Here is a 25,118-nt window from a genome sequence, read left to right as displayed (position 1 = left end):
CTGGCTAACATGGTGAAACCCCGTATCTACTAAAATCACAAAAAATTAGCCGAGTGTGGTGGCGGGCACCTGTAGTCCCAGCTAATCGGGAGGCTGAGGCAGGAGAATAGCGTGAACCTGGGAGGCGGAGCTTGCAGTGAGCCGAGATTGTGCCACTGCACTCCAGGCTGGGTGACAGGAGACTCTGTCTCAAAAAAAAAAAAAGGAATTTTCTTCCCAGACAACTGGTGTTCTTGGCTCTTCCTCCATCCTGAGGCTTTGAACATGGATGAGGAAGCCAGAGCTTCACTTTGGACTGTGAATAGAAGTTTGTGGTTGTGAATCTAACAGTTGGGGGTTGAGGTTCTGAATACTCAGGGACCTTGTAATGGTGGCATTGTCACACATCTTGGATTGTTGATTGTCTACCTCTTGACCTGTGAGAGAAATAAACTTCTATCTTAAGACTTATTTTTAAATGGCAGTTACATAAGCCAGAACTACCTGGAGAAATCTGATACTTTTGTTTTGACCTGTAATTTTCAAATGTCTACTTTTCTCCAACTCTACTACCCAAGGCTATGTCATCATCATGGCTCACTTGTACTACTGAAGTAGCCAGTAGCTTTCTAACTAACTTCCAGGTCCAAGGTGGGCCCTCTTCATACAAGCTGATTTTTTTGAAAAGCCAGCCTAAGCCATGATACTCCCGTCTAAAATTCTTCAAAGGCTTCTGTTCTAAGAAAAGAGCCAAATCCTCATGTTCTCCAAGGCCCTGAGTGGTCTAACTCCTCTTTCTTCTGCATCATCTCCCACTGTCCCTAGGTTTCTTAGCTCCTTTTCCCCTAGGTCTTTTAGCTAAGACCTTTGCCTTGACTCCCCTTTCCCACCCCACCTCCTGTTTATCCTTCGGAGCTTGTCTCAGTTGCATCTCCTTCCCCGACTCCCTTTATTACACAACTCCCTTTCACCCTTTCTTCTTCCCTGTCTTCTTCCCAGCACTTTTGGCAGGTTTAACTTTACATGCTATTTGTGGTTATGAGAAACCTGTCTTCCTTGTACATTTTAAATCCACTGGCTTTGGCTGTCAGTTATCTCTAGTGCTTAGTATATTGCCTGGCCCATAGGCACTCTGCAAATTGCTGCTGAAAGACTCTATCATTACCACTCCATAAACACAAATTCTGCCAAGTAAAATATTTAAAAATAACTCCGCGGACACCTGGCCTTTCCTTTTTCTTACAAAACTTTGCCCTTGAACATAAGGCAGCTTGGTCTGGTTGATGCCTACAGGCCAGTGGAACCTCCATTGGTTTTTTCAGCCTGGAAGAACCTTAAGCTTTGTCATTCCCCATCACTAGTGTGTATGAACTAAAGAATGAGCTGACTCGACCAGGTGAGAACAGCTTCATCTGTACCTCCAGAGATGACTAGAACACAGGGATTAAAGAAAATGCTGGTTTCTACTGCATTTATTACTAATATAAAAAAAGTTAAAAAGAAAAAAAAAAAACAAAACACCTCATTCTCAGTTCTCCAACAACTCTCATTTCTCCCTCTTGCCAGTACAACTCCTGACCTGTTTCCTCAGGGCCAGTTCAAAACTGAACCTGTTCACTGCTGTTTTCACAGAAAACAACCAGTGCCAGGGATGTAGGGGAAGAGGGTTGGAAGAAGGCGACAGTACTGTCCAGGTTCCACCCAAAGATAGGCAAGGTGGAGATTCACAGAATTCAAATGAAAGGACTGGTGGCCTCACAATGACACAGTCTAAATAAAATGGGCTGGAAGGGATCTAGATAGGATAAAGCCATTGGAGGCTTTATAAGACATCTCATGGGCCTGTGTCAGACCCAGAGTAACCAACAGGAGAAGAATGGGGAGGGCCAGGGAGGCAGTCTGATGGAAAGTTCACAATTCTTCCATGTTGGGAAGTGGGAAAGTCCAGAGGGCGTCAAGCGCCTCACTCGTTTTGGCAGGAAAACTTATTCTAGTGCTGGGAAGTCACAAAAATGCCACAGACACTGAGAGAGGCTACAAGGGGATGCACAGTTTCACAAAGCACGGTGATCATAGACCACGGCGGTGGGGATCATGCTACTGACAGAGAAACTACAAAATCCAAAAGCAGGGAGAGTGGCCTTTTAGGAAGTAACTCTGCACCAGTCACCCAAACTTGACCCCAGGTTAGACAACCTGGCTGAGTTTCACAAGCAGCTGACAACATTGGGGGTAGGGAATGTCACATAAAAAGAACTTAAAACAAGCAGCTAAAAGAAGGGAATGGTAGGAAACCGCTCCAGGGCTCTCAGGAATTGAGGGCAATACTGGGGAACAGGTGGACAGATGCACAAGAAACAGCACCAAAGAGGTTTCCTGTTCAGCAGTCATTTGATGATGGGAAAGAAGATCCAGGAGGCAACTTAAGGGAGCAAAGATGGGTCCCGAAGGCAAGTCTCTAAAGGCTGGATCAGAAGAAAGTGCGTACACTGCGCACCAGTGACGCAACACAACTCTGGACCCCAAACTGGGGAGGTGGTGGATGGGGTGGGTGTGTCACTGACTGAGGGTGTTGGAAGAGCCTCACAGTAGCCATTACAGGGCTACAGAGAAATACATGGCTGCTAGGTCACAGAGAGCTCCTTCCAGCCTGGATGGGAAGGCACAGTCTCACAGAGGAGGTCCATTGACGCCTGGATGGTAGAAGGCACAGAGGTCCTCATATCGACAGTGACCCTTTTTGGCAAAATGTCGGCAGACAGGGCGGTCGGATTTGTCTGTGAACAAGTGAAAATTAAAGTTAAAAATTTGAGCAACAAAGAAAACAAATATGATGAAAAGCAGAGACAGGAGAACTGATTTTCTACCCCCTACCATTTCCAGGTATTTTGGAATGGTAGTCTTTCTCCTGGGAGAAATAACGTTCAAGTCTACTTCTGCTTCAAAAGCAAAAAGGAAAGCCCAGAGATCATGAATGATCTTCTGAAAATTAGGTCACTCTGGGAGTAATGGGCATAACAAAATGGACCTCACCTTCCATAACCTGGGGGTCATCCTTGGGCGGGCAGGTATTCTTGATAAGAGACCAGCTTTTGAGCCTTCGAGGGTTTCTCTGTTCTTTGTGAAAGCTTCCCCTGGTGGGACCCCCATGACCTGGCCCCGGAAAAGGAGGTTCAATATTGACTCCCCACCAACCACGACCATATGGGCTAGACCTGGGGCCAAGGCCTCTCCGAATTGGGCCTCTACCCCAAGGAGGAGGTGGGAGACTCAGCAGTGGTGGAATCAGTGGTCCCCTTGATCCTGGAGGACCTCTGTGAAGAGCTGGAGACAGAGAGAGAGAGAGAGAGAGAGAGAGAGACAGAAAGACACAGAAAGGTGACCAATGGGCAGCTGAATCCTGATAAGCCCTGATTTAAAAAATTTTTATTGAAGAACAGCATACATAAAGACACACCAGTTTTAAGTGCACAACCCAATTATCACAAAGTAGACACACTTGAGTTTCCACCACCAGGTGAAGAGATAAAGCCTTATTAGCACCTCAAAAGATCCTCCCCTTGTGCCCCTTTTCCCATTACCCACCCTCCTCCCCAAAGGTAACCACTATCCTGACACCATAGGTTAGTTTTTGCCTGTTTTTGAACTTCACAAAAATGGAATCATACAGTCTGCATTCTTTTATGTCTGGCTCCTTTCGCTCAACATCATGTTTGTGAGATTCATCCAGGTTGCCTGTAGCAGTAGTTCATTCATTTTCGTTGCAGTGTAGTCCCATTGCATGCATACACAACAACTTATTTATCCATTCTACTGATGATGGACATGTGGGTGGTATCCAGTTTGGGGCTATAACGAGAAATGCCACTATAAACATTTTTATACATGTTGTTACACATACGTATGCATTTCTGTTGAGTATATACATAGTAGAGGTATTGCTGGGTTATAAAGTATATGTTATGCTCAAGTTTCACACATAATGCCAAATTTTTTTTCAAAGTGGTTATACCAATTTGCACTCTCACCAGCAGTTGTCCTATAGCCTTGACAACACTTGGAATTGTTAGATTTTTAAATTTTGCCATTCTGGTGAGTGTGAAAAGTGGTGGTTATTTTGTTTGGTTATTATTATTTATTTAATGAGAGAGTGGGTCTTGCCACAGTGCCCAGGCTGGTCTTGAACTCTTGGGCTCAAGTGATCCTCCCACCTTGGTCTCCTAAAGTGCTGGGATTACAGGCATGAGTCATCATGCCTCGTTTTGTTTGCTTTTTATTGTGGTAAAAAACACATAAAATTTACCATTTTAACTATTTTTAAGTGTACAGTTCAGTACTGTTATGTATATTCATATTGTTGTGAAACAGATCTCCAAGTTTTTGTTCGTTTGTTTTTTGAGATGGAGTTTCGCTCTGTCGCCCAGGCTGGAGTGCAGTGGCGTGATCTCGGCTCACTGCCACCTCCACCTCCTGGGTTCAAGCGATTCTCCTGCCTCAGCCTCCTGAGTAGCTGGGATTACAGGTGCCCACCACCACACCTGGCTAATTTTTGTATTTTTAGTAGAGATAGGGTTTCACCATGTTGGCCAGGCTGGTCTCGAATTCCTGATCTCATGATCCACCTGCCTTGGCCTCCCAAAGTGCTGGGATTACAGGTGTAAGCCACCATGCCCGATCTCCAAAAGTTTCTTATCTTGCAAAACTGATACTCTGTACCCATTAAACAAAACTCCCCTTCCTCTGTCTTCCTTCCCCCAGCATCTAGTAACGACCGCTCTACTGTTTCTTTGAATTTGACTTTATTTTTATTTTTTGTTTTGACAATCTCACTCTGTCATTCAGGCTGGAGTACAGTGGTGCAATCTCGACTCATTGCAACCTCTGCCTCCCAGGTTCAAGCAATTCTCATGCCTGAGCTACCTGAGTAGTTGGGATTACAGGTATGCACCACCATGCCCAGCTAGTTTTTCTATTTTTGGTAGAGACGGGGTTTCGCCATTTTGGCCAGGCTGTTCTCGAACTCCTGACCTCAAGTGATCCACTTGCCTTGGCCTCCCAATGTGCTGGGATTACAGGTGTGAAGCACCACGCCTGGCCCCTGAATTTGACTTTAGACACCTCAGATAAGTAGAATCATACACTATGTCTTTACTTAACATAAAGTCCTCAAAGTTCATCCATGTTGTAGTATGTGACAGCATTTTCTTCCTTTTAAGGCTGAATAATATTCCATTGTATGTACACGCCACATTTTGTTTATCCTTCCATCAGTGGACATGTGGGTTGCGTCCACCTCTTTGTTATTGTGAATACTGCTGCTATGAACATGAGTCTGCAAATATATCAAGACCCTGCTTTCTTTTTTTTTTTTTTTTGCTATATACCTGGAAGCAGGAGTTCTGGGGTAGTTCTATTTTTAATTTTTTTGTCATATGGTAGTTCTATTAGTTTCACCATTTTATAATCCCAGCAGCAGTACACAAGAGTTCTAATTTCAAAGTGGTATATTTTTATCTTGCATTTACTTGACGATTAATGATATTGAGTACTTGTTGATTAGACCTTTAGTTCATTTAGAGCTCCATTTTAATAAGGTGTCCCTTTTTTTTTTGTCAATTTTTCAAATGGCTTGTCTGGAAGAGTCCTTTATATATTATAGATACAGGATCTTTATTGGTTATATTTGTTGCAAATATCTTCTATTGTATGGCTTCCTGTTAATTTCTCAATTGTGTTATTTGTCAAGTTTATATTTTCTTTTCTTTTCTTTTTTTTTTTTTGAGACAGTCTCACTCTATCACCCAGGCTAGAGTGCAGTGGTGTGATCTCGGCTAACTGCAACCTCCGCCTCCAGGTTCAAGCGATTCTCCTGCCTCAGCCTCCTGAGTAGCTGGGATTACAGGCGCACACCACCACATCCGGCTAATTTTTGTATTTTTTAGTAGAGATAGGGGTTTCACCATGTTGGTCAGTCTAGTCTTGAACTTCTGACCTCGTGATTCGCCCACCTCGGCCTCCCAAAGTGCTGGGATTACAGGTGTGAGCCACTGTACCTGGCCGCAAATTTATATTTTCTAACGGAGTTCAATTTATCAATCTTTCCTTCATGGTTAGTGTGTATACCTACATTTCTTGTCTGTTTAAAAACTCTTAGCTACTCTTAGAAAATACATTTACTTTCTAGAATAATTATTCTCTTACCTTTTATACTTAGATCTACAGTCCATTATACAATATGATTATGACTACAAGGTAAAATTCCATTTTTTTTTAATTCCATTTTTTAACATGAATATCCAATTGATCCAATATCATTTATTGAAAAGACCAACTTTCCAGTTCCATCTTCATCATAAATGAAGTGTCCACACATGTATCGGCCTGTTATTGGACTCTTCGGGACATAAGTCCTGTTGACTTATGTCTATCATTGTGTCCAAACCGCATCATTGTAACTACTGTAGCTTTATAGTCTTTTTTCCTTCTTGTTGTTTTTATAGACAGGATCTCACTATGTTGCCCAGGTGGCCTCAAAAATTCCTGGGCTCAAAGGATCCTCCCACCTCAGCCTCCTGAGTAGCTGGGACCACAGCCATATGCTACCATGCCCAGCTTACAAATCTTGATATTCATAGTACGCCCTCCCACTTCAAGATTGTTTTGACAGTCTCTCACCTTGATATTTTGCATTTCCCTATAATAATGTGTATTTCCACAAAAACATTATGGGTGTTCTGATTTGGAATGCATGAAGTCTATACATCAATTTGGGAAGAAGTGACATTTTTACAACATTGAGTTTTTCAGTCAGCAAATATACAACTTCTCTCCATTCATTTAGGGATGGAATCCCTGATCTTTTGATTTTTAAGTCCTTCCTGGGTTTTATCCCCTCCCTTGCTGTCTTATCCGCGACCTAATACAAGGATCAGGGCCCCTTCCTCCTCACCTGACTTAGGGTCGCCAGGTTTTCCATTGGCCATGGGGGGAGGGCCCAGAAGGCTGGGTGGTCCTAAGAGCAGACATGAAAATATGGTCATCAGAATGGATTAAAGGACTGATGATTCTGTTCTTAGGCGTTTTTCTTGTATTACTCATTTCTTAATTCAACCAGTAAAGTCAGGTATATTTTCAGCAGTCTTAGGAGTTCTCACCCCATCTATCTGCCCTTTTTTCTGCAAAGCCGTTTCAGGGTTTGCAAAAAGTAGATATTCAATCAAAGGGGATAATGCAGGAAAAGATACTGACGTTTTCTTTTCTTCACCGTACCGTCGCTATCCAAAACAACCTAAGTGTCTCCAGACATAAACCAATCCCTCACCTTAACTGCTGGCCAGTCAGTTCTCTTCTCCTTTCACTCGGCCAGAGGACTAATTTAGAGAAAGCAGCACCTGTACCTTTTCAGTCAAAATCCGGATACAAACTGTCAACCCAGTCATCGCAATCTGCAACATCTCTACTGCCCCTTTCCCCTACTGTTCTGCGGCTGCGCAAAAGAGCTCTTTACTCTCTCCACCCCCGCCTTTTCCAGAAAGGTTTGGGGCCGTATTGAGGTTGACGGTTCCAGTAAGAGACCTCCTGGTTCAAGGCTCCATTTGGGACAGCCCTGCTGCCACCCCTACCCAGCGCGTGCGCCCTTCCTCCTTCCGTTACAGCCCCCTCCTTCGCACCTTATTAGCCCCTAGCCCTTCGCCCGGACGGGCTTGACAGGCATGTGCACATCCCTCCCTGACCCCTCACCGATGGGACTCCCATCCTCCTCATCTCCAGTCTCTTCCCGCTCGGGCAGTGGGGGTTGCTGCTGTGTCGGTGGCTGGTGCTGATTCTGCTTCTTTCGTTTCGGCATCGTGGCTGCGGCAATGGCTGCAGCGGGATTTGGAGGGTAGTGAGGAAGGGGCACGCGGGGATTCTATTTCCGCTTCCGGGGGGTCGGTGGGCAGCAATGCCGAAGCTCCCACCATTTAACTTCCGGAAGGTTGCGGAGAACATCTGGGCGGCCGCATTCTGGAGTAAACTGCCTCCCTCCGTCTCTGCCAGGCATGGCAGCAACCTCACACCTTCCCTTTGCTGCGTTTCTATAAATGCTTTGAAAAAATTCCTTTCTTCTTCCCTCGCCGGAAAACACCACAACCAGCTCCTCAGAGTGTGTCACAGAGTCAACAGGCTCTCGGGCCAGAAGGCCTGAGAAGAAGACTGTCGCACCGTAAGATCGCCACATCCGGTCCTCGGTTACTATGGTAACAGCTGCAGGCACAACTTTGTGCCCTTTGACCTCCCTCCAAAAGTCGTTGTCCCGCCTGGGTTTCCCTTCTGGCCAGCTTTTGCACTTCTGATCTGTAAACCTGCTCCTTATCATCGTTCCCACAAGGAATTTGGGTCCCAGCAGGTCGGCAGCCAGGACTCTTCAGACCGCCGCCCTCCCCTAAAGACCTCTGACCGTGCCCTCGGTGTAGCCCAGCAACTTGGCTTCATTCCCGGGACGCACAGTCTCGGCTTTCCACTAAGGTCAAGCCCGGGGGTTGGGAGTGTAGCCTCAGCGTGTCCACTCCCCCTCTCCCCAGGTAGTAGGCCCCGCCCTCCGCTCCGCCACCCCCTCCAGGTGAGTGGTAGCTTCTCCCGGGAGCGCAAGGTAGTGATGACACGCGCTCCCCCCTCCTTCGAACGCGAGTTGGTAGCGTCCGTGACGGAGTTAGCCTGGTCCTCCCACGCGCGCCTCCTTCCTCGCTGCCTGGGTGCTCTCTCGGTGCCACTGGCTCTCACGTGCCAGTAGCCCACCCCGCATCATCCTCTCGCCTCGCTCCTGGAGGGAAGTGACTGTATCTCCCGTGTCTGCCTTCCATCGCCGCCGCGGCGGCAATTCGGTCGGGCCCGCCCGCTGACGTCACCTGCTAGCTCCGCCTCCTCTAGGGTCCCGGGCCCCTGCGGCGGGGACTGCCCCGGGGGGCAGTCAGTTGAGGCGGCAGGAGCTCGGCGGAGGGCGGGCCAGGTGACTGGTCCGGGCCATGCCGAGGAAGAAGCCCTTCAGCGTGAAGCAGAAGAAGAAGCAGTTGCAGGACAAACGGGAGCGGAAGAGAGGTCAGTGCGGGAGCTGGAGGAGGAGGCGGGGCTCGGGCTTCCGCACAGCTGGAAGGAGGGGTGTGCCCGCTGCACCTCTGGGGGTCGTGGGAGGGGATCGTGGGACCGCGCCAACCCTGGAGGCCTATCGCGGAGGGGATCTCCCACCCCACCCCCTCACATCTGGAAGGGGTGGGGAAGGATGGAGAGTTGGGGGAGGGGAATCCCTCCAGCTCGCACGGGGCGCCGTCCCCACTGCTCCCTGGAGGAGTGATTCCTCCCCACGCACATCCGGGAGGGTCCCGAATAGGGTGGCTGGGAGGACGGAGCGTCGGAAGAAGTTGAGTGGGATGAAGGAGAGTCAGACTGGTAGAGGAGAGGGTCTTATGGCCCCTGAGAGCTGGCCAGCACTGGCGTCACCGGCCCCTCCCCGCAGGGCTTCAAGATGGGCTGCGCTCCAGTTCCAACAGCCGCAGCGGGAGCCGGGAGCGGCGAGAGGAACAGACCGACACCTCGGACGGGGAGTCTGTGACCCATCATATCCGCAGGCTTAACCAGCAGCCTTCTCAGGGGCTGGGTCCACGAGGCTACGACCCAAATCGGTGAGGGTGGGAGGGGGCGCTGGTCCCGGCTTTCCCGCCTACCCGGAAGTCAGAGCTTTGGGGGAAAGCGGGCTGCTACTGGTGAAGACGGTGGGCCTGGGATGCCACAGTTCTCCGCTAGCCACTCGGCTCCCCAGTGCGGGCCACAATCTTGCTTTCCAGAGGGGCTGGAGAGAGTTGGGCTTTTAGAAGGAGGAGGCTGAGTATTGCCTGAAAGAAGGACTTGGGGGAAGGCTGACTTGAGAGAGGAGACTTGAACGACGAGAGAATGCTTTGCGAAGTTGATTGTCCAAGAGGGGAGAAAATAGGAGTTTGTGGCCACAGGATTGCGCTGGATGTCTCGGTCCCTGTTCCCTTAGATACCGACTGCATTTTGAGAGAGACAGCAGAGAGGAGGTAGAGAGGAGAAAGAGAGCAGCCCGGGAGCAAGTTCTACAGCCGGTCAGTGCTGAGGTGTTGGAGCTGGACATCCGGGAGGTCTATCAGCCTGGCTCAGGTGAGTGAGAGCAAGACAAGTATTGGGCTGGGGAAGGATTTTGGAAAGGTAAGAGCCGAGTGTGAGGATGGAGGGGTCTGGGATGTACTCTTGAATCCTGAAAATTCCCTCACACTTGGCCTTTTTCCTGATTTCCCAGTTCTGGACTTTCCTCGACGTCCTCCTTGGAGCTATGAGATGTCCAAGGAGCAACTAATGAGCCAAGAGGAACGGAGCTTCCAAGAGTATCTTGGGAAGATTCATGGGGCTTACTCCTCTGAGAAACTCAGCTACTTTGAGCACAATCTGGAGGTGACAGTGTACTCTAGGGACAGGAGTGGGGCATAGTGACCAATGGTCAAATTGGCTTGGGATCAGGCTTGAGAGGGACTCTGTGTTCAGGTTCTCTTCCTGATCTTGTCTTTTTAGACATGGAGGCAGCTGTGGCGGGTGTTAGAGATGTCTGACATCGTCCTGCTTATCACTGATATCCGACATCCAGTGAGTACGAGGAATAAGGGCCGGCAAGGAGGAGGAGGGAGAAAGGTTTTTCAGGGGCAAAGATCAGAGGCAAGAGTTGGGAGACAGAGAGGTATCTATCTTCCTGTCTTTCTGACCTCTACCTAGTGCTGATGTCTGCAGTTAGGAACTCAGTTTTTTATTCTCTCTTATAGCCTGTCACTCCTCCCTTGGCCAGCTCACTCTCCTCTTCAAAACAGCTATGTCCTATCCTTTCACTCATCACAGTTAGACCAACAGAAAATCCAAGTGTGGAGCTCCAGGGATTCTATGAATGCAATTGGGGGCTTCCTCCTGCCCAGCCCAAAGATGCCCTTTCTTCCTTATCTCATTTCTCTAGTACTGCCGCATCAGTTGCTACAGAACCCACCTGAAATCGTAGAGTAGTAGTTAAGGCTGTAGACTGCTGCTGGACTGCCCTGTATGAATCCTAGCTCTGCAACTTCACTCTTGTCCTCCAGTGGGAGAAAGGGAGGTCTGTGAGGACCATTTAGGTTGGAGGTCCTTAACAATGTGTACACACACACGTACTGACACATACATCATGTGCACATCAATATACACAGGCATGTTTGCACACATGTTCACAGTCACATTGTTAACACACGAACACGCACACATGTGCATGTACTTGCATGTGTACACACTTACATGGTTGTGCGCACACAAAAGCAGACTAATTGTTACCCTAACCCCCATCCCTATTTCCGATCCCAGCCTTTACCTCAGTGTGCTAAGTGATGCTGTTTCCTTGTCTTCTTTTGGGTTCATTTCCATCTCTAATCATGACCTATAGGAAGCCCCCTGAGACTCAGAAATATTATTAACCCCTGTTTTGTCTTCCTTTTTCAGTTTGGCTGGTTTATAGTTTTTAGCCCAGAATCTGCTACCACCAGGGCCTTGTCTCTGAGCTATGCCTGCTAAGTGGGGAGCTGGAGGCAGAGAACTCTGGGTTGACTTTTCACTGCTCCATCTTCTTATCAACCCTGTCCTAGGTTGTGAATTTCCCGCCAGCACTTTATGAGTATGTGACTGGAGAACTTGGGCTGGCCCTGGTGCTGGTTTTGAACAAGGTGGATCTGGCCCCGCCAGCTCTTGTGGTTGCCTGGAAGCATTATTTCCATCAACACTATCCCCAGCTCCATGTCGTCCTTTTCACCTCTTTCCCTCGGGACCCCCGCACCCCACAGGACCCTAGTAGTGGTGAGTGGGCAATGAGAGAGGGCAGCTTGGGAGAGGTGAGTTGGCAGGGGACAAAGGGGAGAACAGAGAGGCTTGTTGATAAGGGGGCACCTGGTCTTGGGCCTAAGGGTGGTGGGAGAGATGAGAGGCCTAAGCCTGTGTGCCAATCCTTTCGTGCCTTCTGATCTCAGTCTTGAAGAAGAGTCGGAGGCGGGGGAGAGGATGGACTCGGGCACTGGGGCCAGAGCAGTTGCTGAGAGCCTGTGAAGCCATCACTGTGGGGAAAGGTATGTGGCCCTTAGAGGAGGGCTGTAGGAGGACATGGGGGAGACCCAAGACGCAGAATCATTTTGCTCACCTTTCCTGAAGCCACCCGCTGTATGGTGGAGATGTGCAAGAGGCCAGGGGAAGGGACAGAATAAGGAGCAGACTGACCTGGTGGGACGAGAGACAGCAGGTAGTCAGGAGCCTCAGTGGCTTCCTGCCTTTAGCCTTCCCAGTACTTTTCAGAAGCTCAGAGAAATGTGCATCATTCCAGGGAGGGTGGGGTCAAGTGACTTTTGGGAGATTCTCTGACCTGCTCTTGTTCAGGTTGGCACTGTACAACTTCAGAGGGTGCCAGTTACATAATCTGTGCAGGCTGCAAGGCACAGTATGTGCCATCATACACAGCAGCCCTGGGGAGGACCTCTTTAATCTTCTCCTTCTTTGAGCAGTAGACTTGAGCAGCTGGCGGGAGAAGATTGCTCGGGATGTAGCAGGGGCCACCTGGGGTAATGGCTCCGGGGAGGAGGAGGAAGAGGACGATGGCCCAGCAGTCTTGGTGGAGCAGCAGACTGATTCAGCAATGGAGCCAACTGGCCCAACCCGAGAGCGCTACAAGGATGGGGTGGTGACCATCGGCTGTGTGGGTAAGGAAGTGGCAGCTTGTGCGTGGTGGCCTCCAAGGAGGTACAGAGTTTTCGTATTTGGAAAAGAGAGAGGGTGATCATGTTTCATTAGGCCCCAGGGTGTCTGAGGGGTGATCTCTGCCAGTGGTGGTGGGCAAGGCAGAAGAAGCATCTGCTGCAGTGGAAGGATCATTGACAGCCTGGGTTAAATTCAACCTCTTCTCAGCTGTGAAGTCTTGAGCAAGTGATTTTGCTACTCTGAGTCTTAGTTACTTTGATTTTTTTTAAAAAAGGCCATTGATACCTGATTAAAAGAATGGATGTGGGCCATTTGTGAGAGCTCATGCCTATAGTCCCAGTGCTTTGGGAGGCTGAGGTGGGAGGATTGCTTGAGACCAGGAGCTCAAGACCAGTCTGGGCAACATAGTGAAACCCCATCTTTACAAAAGATAAAAAAAGTAGCCAAATGTGGTGGTGTGTGCCTGTAGTCCATGTTACTTTAAGGGCTGAGGCAGGAGGATCACTTAGCCCAGGAGTTCAAGGCTGCAGTGAGCTGTGATTGTGCCACTGCACTCCAGCCTGGCTGACAGAGTGAGACCCTGTCTTTAAAAAGAATGGATGTGAGGAATGACGGGAATAGTGTTGAGAGAGCCTAAGAATATCTGACAAATAGTGATAACAGTAATAATTATTATTGTTAAAACTTAGTGTTTATATGGTGCTTACTATGTAACAGACACTGTTTTAAGTGGTTTATATAAACTGTTTGAGTTGTAGTAATTAGTCTGTAGTACAGTGATCATCAAATCATAGTAGGAGCTCAGCAAGTATTAGTTTTCTTCTAGGTTTTAACCCTTTAAGTTTGTTGCCAAGGAGAATCTCCTCTTAAGGGCTTTGTCTCAGCTCACAGTGGAGGAAAAAGGAATGTATCATTAGGACCCAGGGCCTGTCTTCATTTAGGGTAGGAGAGGTAAGAAGAGACCTTGGACAATTGGTATTTGAGGTGATATTGGAAGCAAAAAGGGCCCAACCCAGAAGAAATTAGGGAATGTGGAGTACGTAGTTGGACTCCTTGGAAGTGCACTGACTTATCTCTTAGTGTCCTTTTTGTCTTTGGAAGAACCTGCCTCATTGCTCCTCTTTCCAGTCATTTCACCTGGCTGTCCCTTCCCTGACTTCTGCTCCTAGGCTCCCCGTCACAAGGAGCCTCTGTTCCCTCTCTTAGCAGGCTCTGCTCTAGCTGGTCTCTATTCCAGGTGGTGTGAGAGGGAGTTTGCTGTGGCACAGGCACCTCTGAGTTTGGATTTCCTTCCAGCTCTCATTCGTTTACCCATTCAACAAATATGTACTGACCGCTTACCAGGTGCCAGATATTCTAGGGATGGGACATACTGCTGTGAAAATGGCAGAAAGGTCTGTACATTCATGGAGCTTATTTTCTTGTGAGTAAATAGGTTTTGTGATCCGAAATCATGTAGGGGCAGTGAAGGCAATAAAGCAATGAAAGGGGATAGAGAGTGACTGAGAGGAGAGGTGCTCAGGGAAAACCTCCCTGAGGAGAGAACTGGTTGATGAGATGAAGTGAGCCATTCAGAACTGTGGGGAAAGGGTCTTGAGGAAGGAATGGGCTTGGAGATTCTAGGACCAGCAAGAGTGCCTGGAGGATTGAAGTATGGGAGCCAGGATAGAGTATTGGGAATGAGGTCAGCAAGATCACCAGGGCCCACATCATGTAGAGCCCTGAGGCTGTGACAGCCATTTTGGATTTTATTCCAAGTCTCATGGGAAGCCAGGGGTAGCTTTTGATTTTTTTTTTTTTTTTTTTTTGAGACGGAGTTTAGCTCTGTCGCCGGGGCTGGAGTGCAGTGGCCGGATCTCAGCTCACTGCAAGCTCCGCCTCCCGGGTTCCCGCCATTCTCCTGCCTCAGCCTCCGGAGTAGCTGGGACTACAGGCGCCCGCCACCTCGCCCGGCTAGATTTTTGTATTTTTTGGTAGAGACTGGGGTTTCACCGTGCTAGCCAGGATGGTCTCGATCTCCTCACCTCGTGATCCGCCCGTTTCGGCCTCCCAAAGTGCTGGGATTACAGGCTTGAGCCACCGCGCCCGGCCTGGGGGTAGCTTTTGAACAGCAAAATGATAGATTTGATTTTGTTTCTTAAAAGTATACCTCCTGAGTAGAGAATAAATGATGGGGGGTGGGCAAGAAAGGGAGCAGAGAGAGCAGTTGAGGCTATTTCAGTAATCTAGGAGAGAAATAAGAGTTGCTTAGAGTAGGATGCTGGAGCTGGAGGTGGTGAGACAGGGCCGGAAGCATGATATATTTTGAAGGCAGAGAAAATGAGATTGCTAATGGTTTGCGGTTGGCACATGAAGGAAAGTGAGGATAAAGAAGGACTTCCAGGTTTTTGTCTTGAGCAACTGGAAATACTGAGATGGGAAGACTGGGGGAGAAGCAGATTTGAAGGCTTTGGGGAGGAGAGGGGAATCAGAAATTAAATTTCAGATTCTTTTTAAATGTCCCTAGTGGAGATGTTGAACAGGCAGTGGGCAAGTAGTCAGCAGCTTAGGGGAGAGAAGAGGACAGAAATTTGAGTTTGGGAAAGATTTGAATTTGGGGAGCCATTGATGGATATATGTGGTATTTAAAACCACGGGATTAGGCTGGGCACAGTGGCTCACGCCTATAATCCCAGCCCTTTGGGAGGCGGAGGCAGGTGAATCACCTGAGGCCAGGCGTTTGAGACCAGCCTGGCCAACATGGCGAAACCCTGTCTCTACCAAAAAATACAAAAAATTAACCGTGTGTGGTGGTGCATGCCTGTAGTCCCAGCTACTCAGGAGGGTGAGACAGGATAATCGCTGAATCCTGGAGGCGGAGGTTACAGTGAGCCAAGATCATGCCACTGCACTCCAGCTTGGGCAACAGAGCGAGACTTTGTCTCAAAAAAAAAAAAAAAAAAAGCCATGAAATTGGATGAGATGTAGGAGAGAAAGGAAATAGGTAGAGAAGAGGAGGTCAAGGATTGAGCCTTAGGACAAGCCAGCATTTAGTTGGGCAAAGGAGAGTGAGAAGGAGGAAAACCAAGGGAGTGTCCCAGAAGTCAAATGAAGAAGGTGTTTGAAGAGGGAAGGAGGGATCAGCTGTGTCAACTGTTGCTGACAGGCCAAGTGAGAGAACAGAGACCTGCTCAGCGGGCTTGGCAATGTGAAGATCCATAGTTTCAGTGGGGCGGAGAAGCCAAATTGGAGTAGGACCATGAGAGAAGGTGCAACAACTTCACTTAAAGTTATGTGAAAGGAGCCTGACACAGTAGCATCCATACTGCACAATTTCAGTTGTATCAAGTTTGAAAGCTGCAAAATTAAGCTGCATTGTTGAGAGATACACAGGTCATAAACTAGAGAGAAATGTAAGGAGTGGATTCTCTTAAAAGGATAAAGCTCACATGTGTAGAGGGAGAGGATTATGATCAAGAAGGATGAATGGAGGCCGGGTGCGGTGGCTCATGCCTGTAATCCCAGCACTTTGGGAGGCTGAGGCAGGCGGATTGCTTGAGGTCAGGAGTTTGAGACCAGCCTGGCCAACATGGCAAAACCCTACTTCTACTAAAAATACAAAAAATTAGCCGGGCGTGGAACCGTACGCCTGTGGTCTCAGCTACTCAGGAGGTTGAGGCATGAGAATCGCTTGAACCTGGGAGGATGAGGTTACCGTAAGCCAACATCGTACCACTGCACTCCAGCCTGGGCAAAGGAGTGAGACTCTGTCTCAAAAACAAAAGTAAAAACAAAAAAAGGAAAGATGGAACGTGTGGTCACACACTGGGTGGTGTCGGGTTCATCAGGCTGCACATATATGTTCTGTGCATTTTTTTTTTTTTTTGAGATGGAGTTCCGTTCTGTCGCCCAGGCTGGAGTGCAGTGGCTGGATCTCAGCTCACTGCAAGCTCCACCTCCCGAGTTTACGCCATTCTCCTGCCTCAGCCTCCCGAGTAGCTGGGACTACAGGCAACTGCCACCTCGCTCGGCTAGTTTTTTTTTTGTATTTTATAGTAGAGAAGGGGTTTCACCATGTTAGCCAGGATGATCTCGATCTCCTGACCTCGTGATCCACCCGTCTCAGCCTCCCAAAGTGCTGGGATTACAGGCTTCAGCCACCGCGCCCAGCCTTCTGTGCATTTTTGTGTGTGTTATAGTTTACAGTTACAAAGAAGATAGCAGGAAGAAGTGGTGAAAAGTAGCTAATTCTTTTAAGGAGTTTTCCTGCAAAGTGGACAGAGAAATGGGTCTGGTGGTGGTCATCAAAGGAGAACTTTTTTCTCCCTCCTTCCCTCTCTCCCTCCTAGATACTTCCATGTGTTGTAAAGATTGAGCAGAGTGGTACATCTTTTCTTAGCCACAGTCAGCTCCCCAGGAGCAGTGCTGAATGGGCAGAACTGGATTTTATAGGGTTGGGATTTTTGCCAGGTGAGTAAGATAGAGGGCAGAGGTGGGACCAGGGAGTTCCAGGTTTCTGAATGGGCCTGGCTGAGGAGCTGGATCATGAAATCTGAGTCAAGTAGGAAGAAAATTGAGGACACGAGTTGGGTATTGCATAGTGTTACTGTGTTAAGGTCAGGGGTCAAGGACTTACTGGAATGGAGGAACCAAAGTAAGTGAGCTGGAAAGATGAGTTGTCAGGGCAGAGAGGGTTGCTTGGAATTGAGGCTTTGGAGCTGTGAAGTGACAAGATGCAGGTATTACCACGGGAATGGGCATCTGAGGTGGGGTAAAGGAGATGCTCTGTAGAAGGGAGATAAAGGCACTGAAGTCAGCCAGAAATACAAAAACTGGTAGTGGTTTTGAGCAGAGTGGCAGTGAGTCCCAAGGCTTCCAGTTTTCTCCCTGGACAAGTCATCGTAATTATTATTATTTTTTTCAAGATAAGAGTTTCCCTCTTGTCGCCCAGGCTGGAGTGCAGTGGTGCAATCTCGGCTCACTGCAACCTCCGCCTCCTGGGTTCAAGTGGTTCTCCTGCCTCAGCCTCCCAAGTAGCTGCGATTACAGGTGCCCACCAGCACACTCAGCTAATTTTTGTATTTTTAGTAGAGATGGGATTTCACCATGTTGGCCAGGCTGGTCTTGAACTCCTGACCTCAGGTGATCCACCCACCTTGGCTTCCCAGAGTGCTGAGATTACAAGCGTGAGCCACTGTGCCAGGCCAAGTCATGGTAATTATGAGATGTGGATCACTGGTACTGGGTACTTACTATACTGCAGGCACTGACCCACACAAGTTGTATTGGTTATCTCATTTAATCCTGACCACCCTAAGGTAGGGAGGTGTCTGCGCTCTAAAATGAAGAAGCAGAGCTCAGAAAGTTAGTTGCCCTGACATCACAAAGCTGGTAAGTGGAAGGGCCAGGATTTAACCCTGGGAGCCCAGAGCATGATTTATATTCTGCAATACCATTTCCTTAATTTCTGAGCCTTAGTTCCCCTTTTACCTATAGGTATAGCACCAAGTCCCACCACAGTAAAAACCTGTTAAACATTAAATTTCCTTGCCTTCCTCAGGTTTCCCTAATGTGGGAAAGTCCTCGCTGATCAATGGGCTGGTGGGGCGGAAAGTCGTGAGTGTCTCCAGAACTCCGGGCCATACCCGATACTTTCAGACCTACTTTCTTACCCCCTCCGTGAAGCTCTGTGACTGCCCGGGCCTCATCTTCCCATCTCTTCTGCCTAGGCAGTTGCAGGTATGAGGGGGAGGGTCGGTAAGGGAAAGAGAGAAGGCGGGACATTGAGGAAGGTACTGAGTGCTCATTTCCCTTAGGTTCTGGCAGGGATCTACCCCATCGCCCAGATCCAGGAGCCCTACACCGCTGTGGGCTACCTGGCCTCCCGAATTCCCGTGCAGGCCCTGCTCCACTTGCGCCACCCAGAGGCTGAGGACCCCTCAGCGGAACACCCCTGGTGTGCCTGGGACATCTGTGAAGGTGAGTTCCATGTGCCTGGCTTCACCCCACCTGGTTTCAGCTGCTCTTCCTTACCTGCCTCGCCTTTTACCCTTCCCTGTCTCCTTTCCTCTCCTCAGAGATTCTGCCATTGATGAAGCTGCTGTCCACTCACCCCTAGATTTTTGTTGCGTAGCCAGTAAGATCTCTGGCCTGGAATGTTTTGGGGAAAACTGGAAGGACTGTGTTATGGGAGTGGGAATATAACTGGTATCTGGTTAATGCCTCCTCTTTCCATTATTCTTTTCTCCCTCCAGCCTGGGCAGAGAAACGTGGTTACAAGACAGCCAAGGCGGCTCGGAATGATGTGTACAGAGCAGCCAACAGTCTCTTGCGGCTGGCAGTGGACGGCCGCCTCAGCCTGTGTTTTCATCCCCCGGGCTACAGTGAACAGAAAGGTCAGAGCCCAAATATTCTTCCCTAGCCCCCTGCTATGGTATAGGTAAAAGGGTGTGGGCTTTGTGGCCAGAGAGCGAGAGGGTCAAACCTGGATTCTATACCTGTTGGCTAGCTCTGTAACTTAACATCTGAGATGTTTTCTGATTTGCAAACTGGGGGTAATAATTGACCTTTAGCATGGTGATTGTAACTATTGAAGTTGATGTGCACAAAGCTTCTGTTCAGCAATCTGCACATAGGAAGTTGAATGAATGGATGGATGAATGAATGCCAGCAGCTATAAAGATTATTGTTATTCCTAGTCTTTGCCTCTTCCCCATCTTTCTCTGGCTTTAGTTCCTTGCTCAAAACTCTCCTCCATTTTTTCTTGTTTTGGTTCCCCAGGCACCTGGGAGTCCCATCCAGAGACCACGGAGCTGGTGGTTTTGCAGGGCAGGGTGGGGCCAGCAGGTGACGAGGAGGAGGAGGAAGAGGAAGAGCTGAGCAGCTCCTGTGAGGAGGAGGGAGAGGAGGACCGGGATGCGGATGAGGAGGGAGAAGGGGATGAGGACACCCCAACCTCAGCTCCAGGGTCCAGTTTGGCTGGCCGAAACCCTTATGCCCTGCTGGGTGAGGATGAGTGCTGAGTTCCTCGCCCAGTGCCATCTTCCCACCCAATGTCTTTGCTTTTGGACTGACCTGGGGGTATCTCCCCTCTGCCACCCCAATTGTGAATAAAGATTGTTTGCTTTGTAGCCCCTTCCCCAGATGAACTGAGGTGAGAGCGGCTGTTCCAGGCTAACAGCTGTGGGAGGTTTCTCTCCTCTTCTCCCTTCTTTTTTCATGCATTCTCTTTGCAAGGGAAAGTTCTCTTAGGAGTTTGTTTAGTAGGTTTCCAGTCTCTGAAACCTGCTTCCTTTACCCACTCTCCCACTCTGCACTTTAGGAATCCCATTATCTACATGGGGAGGGGAGTTCTAAATTCAGCTCCCTTTTGGAGTTTGTGCCATTCTCCGATTTGAGCAGCAGCCCTGTGCGCCCCCTGCTGCCAGACCTGGTCATTCCAGGAGCTTCTGGGAGAAGCAACAGTAAGAGAGGAAGTGTCCCAAGCTGATGTCTCTAAATGAGATTTTTACAGGAATTGTTCAAATTCAGCAAATATTTATTGAGGGTCTATTGTGTGTCTTGACCTGTGCTGAGCACCAAGCATATAAGGATGTACCACTGAAGCCTGGCCATGATCAAAACCCCACCTTCAGGCACCCAAGTTTTTGGATTAAGAAGGGTGAATGATGTTCTGCAAATCCTGGGGGCTCATGCAGTATAATTCTAGGTCTTCATGTTGATATAAATTTTTAGTTAAGGCAAAATGCTTGTGAAAATGTCGATTTAATGTGTACGAGTAGAGTTTTAATTGCGAACAACTAGCGTGCACATTTATGATTTGAGCAGAATAGCCCTTTAAGTCCAGTGTTAAGTTTCATTATTTAAAAGCCTGGCAGCTGCGAGTATATGAGGCACATAGGGGTGGGCACAGAACCAGCCTCCTGAATTCCATTTACTCTGGTTTGGAGGTGGAACAAAGATGACACAGTGCAGGGTCAGAGCTAGAACCTAGCAGGTGGCCAGAATCATTTTAGGGTTTCACCTCAGCATTGCAGCAGAGATCAACTCTCTCGTGAGTCAGGGCACCTTAGGCCTTGCTGTATATCCCTTTGTTAAGCCAGCAACTAGACTCCTAGATTTAATTCTTTTAGAAATGGAAGAATGAGCTTTGTTTTACTGACTGCCAGTGTTGTCTATATTGGATGATAGCAAAAAGTGTAGTTTGACAGGTTGACCACCAGATGGAGGAGTGAAAAGTACTAGACTCTGCTCTAAAGCAGATCCTTTCAGGATCTGAGTCACTGGGCAGTTTCTCCAATGTGAGCAGACAGACCCTGTTAACCAAGGAGCAAAGGAAAGTATATTTAAAGAGGCTGAGGTGTTTGGCCACATATTCCTTTGTTCCTCTCCATTGGTCTCAGTGAGGACATAACCCCTGGAATTCACTCCAGTGCAAAGTTTAAATACTACCAGCATGATATGTACTTGAAGGTTTCCCAAAATGTGCTAGACGAGAAAAGGTCCCAGCTGAGAGAAAAATCCACCTGTCTCCCATCTGGGGCTCTTTACCCTCACTGATAGAAAAGGAAAAGGGGCCCAAGCTAAGCTTACTTTGAGGGTTCATGATGTTCAGAGATGCTCAGGGGACTTCTCTGCTCTGTCCTCTGGTGAGGACATTGGATTCATTTCCTCAAAATGTGGAGAGAAAGGAGAAAAATCAATTCTATTTGTACCTCTGCTGCTTGTGCTGTTTATCTTTGCTTGTCTTTTTCCACCTCAAGGGTTTCATCAGGGGCATTTGGGAGAGTCGAGGGGTGGGGATGAAGAGTTGATTGGGAGCTGAGGAGGGGGTTTTTTTATGCTGAAGACCTGGCAGGAGGCGACTCCTGACACCCCCACAGGGCTAGACTGTAAAACCTCTTACCAGGCCTCTATCAGTGACTTGCTGACTCTGTAGGATAATAGCAACAGGAAAAGAACTGAGGGACCTGCAGATCAGGATGAATAGGGTCCCAACACCAGTGCTGAGGCTGAGGTTAGAACTGACTACAAAGACACAGGAAACCAAGGGCCCAGTCTCCACTCCACGCTGAAATACCCTTGTCCTCGCACCCTCTTGTCTGGGTCACGCCTACTACGTGAATACTTGACTATGGAGGTCTGGGGCTCTGGTGGCTTCCATAGCTGGCTAGTCTCTTGATGGAGAGAAAGCAGGGCTTCTCTCATGCATGCCAGAATCTCACTTAGATGTCAACTTCCAAGTTTCCCTTTTTCCAGATGGGATTCTAGTCCTGGTTCTGGAACAGGGTAGCTGTGTGTGGTCCAGGATAGTTCAATTATATGGGCCTTTGTTCACTTATTATAATCATTGATACAGTCAACAAAAATTGGTTGAAAGCAATATATGCCAAACATTTGTCCCGGAGTTCTGGGACAATAACCAAAATTGAATAAGGCAGTATTCTACCCTCAAGGAATAGAAAGTAGGAATAGAAGAATAATAATAATACAATAGCTCTATAGCAGTATGTAAACTATAAAAGCATTATGTTAATATGTATCTATTGAACTGTCATAACTGAATAAGGTGGTTAGTACCATAATTACCCCAAGGATTCATTCACTCAGAACATTTGTTGAGCAATTACTATCTGCCTGTCACTTCCAAGTGGTAAGTGAGATAGAAATGGTTCTTTGTGGAGCTCACAATTTATTGGGAGAATGGAAACGGACAATTACAAAAAAAATGTGCTAAGTTCTGGGAGAAGGGTGGTGGTACAGGATCCAGTGGGGTAGTGGTGGCTCCATATAGGAGGGACCTTGGGATAGTGATCAGGAAGGAGTGGGGGACAGGACTAGAAGCTGCATTAGTATATCAAGTTATGTCAGACTGCCAAAACAAAACAAACACCAAAAATCAGTAGTCCATGGTAAAGAATTGCTGTAGGAACAGCCAGTAGGGGGGTTAAACTGGTGTTGGTGAATCAAGGGAAGCCTCCTAGAGGAACAGATGTCTGTGCTGAGGCCAAATGCCGGGCAGGAGTTAGCCAGACAGAGGGAAATAGCATTCTGGGCAGAGGAGGCAGCAAAGGCAAGGAACATGACAACTTTGGAAGACTGTAACTTGTTCAGAGGCAGAGGGTGCAAAGGAGAAATGAGGAAAGGTGAAGCTGGAGAGGTGGGCTTGGTCCAGCTCTTCCTGGGCCTTTTTAGCCATGTTAAAGATTCAGACTTTATCCAGAGAAACATTGAACTTTAAGCCTAAGACTGAAAAGGTGAGAATTGTGCCTTAGAAAGAGCACTATAATTGCAGTGTGGAGACTGGTTTGGAAAGGGGAGAAATCAGAGGCTTTTACAGACATCCCAGGGGGAGAGAATAAACACTAGCATTAGGGTAATGGAAGATGGAAAGAAGAGAAATGGTTTCATGGGTTGCTTAGGAGATAGAAATGACATGTCTTGGGATTGTTTTGCCATGTAGGGGAGAGAGACACGTCAAGAGTATACATCCTGTTTCTGACTTGGCAACTGGGTGTGTCATGGGTCTGTTTCCTGAGACAGTTGTCTACAGCCATACCACCGTGAGCGCCCTGGATCTCATCTGAGACAGTTTATGCAAATGGAGCTTGGGGAAAGAGAGGTGGCTGGAAACAGAGATTTGGGCATCATCGACATACAGGTGTGGGGAGCAGAGAAGGCTGAGGAAGAAAGCAGGAAACATATAAAAGGAGAGCAGGGAAAGGATCCAGTGAGACAGGAAAAAGCTAGTAACATGGTGTGATGAAGCTAGAGGAGGAAGGAAGGAAGGGCGGTGTGGAATGCTGCTGATGGGTGTGATGGGTGGTGGCACGGAGAATGAAGAATATCCACCAGCAACGAGAGGGGCCTCCATGGTCTTGGTGGGAGCATTTCTTTGGAGAGGTGAAATCAGAGGCCCCAGATGTCAGAGGGTTAAGGAATAATTTGGAGGAAAAGAGTAAAGGCAGTGGAGGTGAGGAGAGAATTTTCAAAATGGCAGTGATTGCAATGAAAGAAAAAAATGGAGGGAGTAGAGTATATGCAGTTGAAGTTTTTTAGTTTGGAGTGTGTTAACATGATGTTAGGAAGAAGGATCAAGTGGAGGAGAAAGGTGAAAATGCGGGAAGGTGGGGCTTAGTGATGGAACAAGCCTTGGGGACAGGTGGGCGTGGTACTGAGAGTCCCAGTGAGGGGAGTGCCCTCAGGCAGGCGCCCGTGGCTTCTGTTACGGAGGGAACAGTGCTGACATTCAGCTGGTTCGCACTGGTACGGCTCAACCAGTTGTTAAAACATGTCTGCTCCAGTGTCAGTAATATACGAGTAACTGCAATAAGCAGTAAAAATTATAAATTCTAATACAAACTCAGTTCAAGCTAATTAGGAGATCGCCACAACCATTGGTAAATGGACTTCCCGCTGCATTTGTGAAGCTTTGCAGCGCTATCTGCCGGTGTCGTGCATAACTGCAGGCTGAGAGGCTGCTTTGCGCCTTCATCTTGAAGCACTTTGAAATTGCCTGTTTAAATTACCTTGGAATCGTGGAGTTGCTACTGCTTCTGAATAGTTTGATTTTATTGTTAGTGCATTGTCGTTCTTGTGTCAGTAGCAAATTTCAGTGTTTTAATATTTACAAATACAAAAATTTTTAATAAAATATTAAAGCCAAACTTGAATGAAGAGATAACAAAATTTGGATATGTTTCTTTATGTGCCTTTTGAAATATCATAAATGAGAATCTTTTGATTCCTCAGGAGAACAAAGAAGAAATATTAATGAGCTGAAGCCTGGAATGTTTTCTGTTACTGTGTAAAAATCAGAATAATATGGAAATTGTTTGCAACGTATTTTGAAAAATTTCTAACGTAGAAAAAGAACAATAAACACCCAAATACTGAAAGATTCAACACATTCTACATTTTGCCATATTCGCCTTACTAGTTTTTACCAGCTTCTGTATTCATCGATTTTTCTACTTACCCATTTTTTTGTTGTCGTTACCTTTTATTTTTAAAAATTTTAACCTTTAATTGTAAATTGGCAAATTATAGTTGTATATATTTATGGAGTACAAAGTGATGTTATGAGTCATGAATTACACTGTGGGATGATTAAATCAATCTCATTAACATCTATCACTTTTTTCTTTTCTTTTTTTTTGAGACAGAGTTCAGCTCTTGTTGCCCAGGCTGGAGTGCAATGGTGCAATCTCGGCTCACTGCAACTTCCACCTCCTGGGTTCAAGTGATTCTTCTGCCTCAGCCTCCCAAGTAGCTGGGATTACAGGCATCCACCACCACGCCTGGCTAATTTTTTGTGTTTTAGTAGAGGTGGGGTTTCACCATGTTGGCAAGGCTGGTCTCGAACTCCTGACCTCAGGTGGTCCACCCACCGCTGCCTCCCAAAGTGCTAGGATTACAGG

General features: G+C 47.7%; 2 protein-coding genes across 2 annotated transcripts; one reads left to right on the top strand and one right to left on the bottom strand.

Annotated features, from left to right (window-relative positions):
• Positions 1-1,423: 1,423 nt before the first annotated feature.
• On the bottom strand, positions 1,424-8,184 carry PRR3 (proline rich 3). The gene is made up of 4 exons (XM_010368194.2): positions 7,720-8,184; positions 6,929-6,991; positions 3,013-3,303; positions 1,424-2,756 (listed from the first exon to the last, which is right to left on the bottom strand). The coding sequence occupies exons 1-4, from the start codon at positions 7,823-7,825 to the stop codon at positions 2,650-2,652; spliced, it is 567 nt and encodes a 188-aa protein (XP_010366496.1). The 5' UTR covers positions 7,826-8,184; the 3' UTR covers positions 1,424-2,649.
• On the top strand, positions 7,434-24,379 carry GNL1 (G protein nucleolar 1 (putative)). The gene is made up of 12 exons (XM_010368196.2): positions 7,434-9,054; positions 9,470-9,635; positions 9,995-10,131; positions 10,271-10,422; positions 10,540-10,611; positions 11,625-11,832; positions 12,003-12,098; positions 12,528-12,722; positions 18,260-18,438; positions 18,516-18,678; positions 18,954-19,094; positions 19,480-24,379. Exons 1-12 carry the CDS (start codon positions 8,982-8,984, stop codon positions 19,719-19,721), a joined length of 1,824 nt encoding a protein of 607 aa, XP_010366498.1. The 5' UTR covers positions 7,434-8,981; the 3' UTR covers positions 19,722-24,379.
• Positions 24,380-25,118: the final 739 nt, after the last annotated feature.

This window comes from Rhinopithecus roxellana, chromosome 4 (genome assembly GCF_007565055.1).
Source record: "Rhinopithecus roxellana isolate Shanxi Qingling chromosome 4, ASM756505v1, whole genome shotgun sequence".
NCBI classification, from domain to species: Eukaryota; Metazoa; Chordata; class Mammalia; order Primates; family Cercopithecidae; genus Rhinopithecus; species Rhinopithecus roxellana.
The sequence above is the reverse complement of the archived record's forward strand: the minus strand, read 5'-3'. Positions and strand labels throughout refer to the sequence as shown.

Coding starts and splice junctions, on each gene's coding strand:
- PRR3 (XM_010368194.2), bottom strand. CDS start 7,825: ATGCCGAAACGAAAGAAGCAGAATCAGCACCAGCCACCGACACAGCAG. Junction 6,992..7,719: donor GGAGGATGGGAGTCCCATCG/GTGAGGGGTCAG, acceptor GTCTGCTCTTAG/GACCACCCAGCCTTCTGGGC. Junction 3,304..6,928: donor ACCTGGCGACCCTAAGTCAG/GTGAGGAGGAAG, acceptor CTCTGTCTCCAG/CTCTTCACAGAGGTCCTCCA.
- GNL1 (XM_010368196.2), top strand. CDS start 8,982: ATGCCGAGGAAGAAGCCCTTCAGCGTGAAGCAGAAGAAGAAGCAGTTG. Junction 9,636..9,994: donor CGAGGCTACGACCCAAATCG/GTGAGGGTGGGA, acceptor CTGTTCCCTTAG/ATACCGACTGCATTTTGAGA. Junction 10,132..10,270: donor GGTCTATCAGCCTGGCTCAG/GTGAGTGAGAGC, acceptor CTGATTTCCCAG/TTCTGGACTTTCCTCGACGT.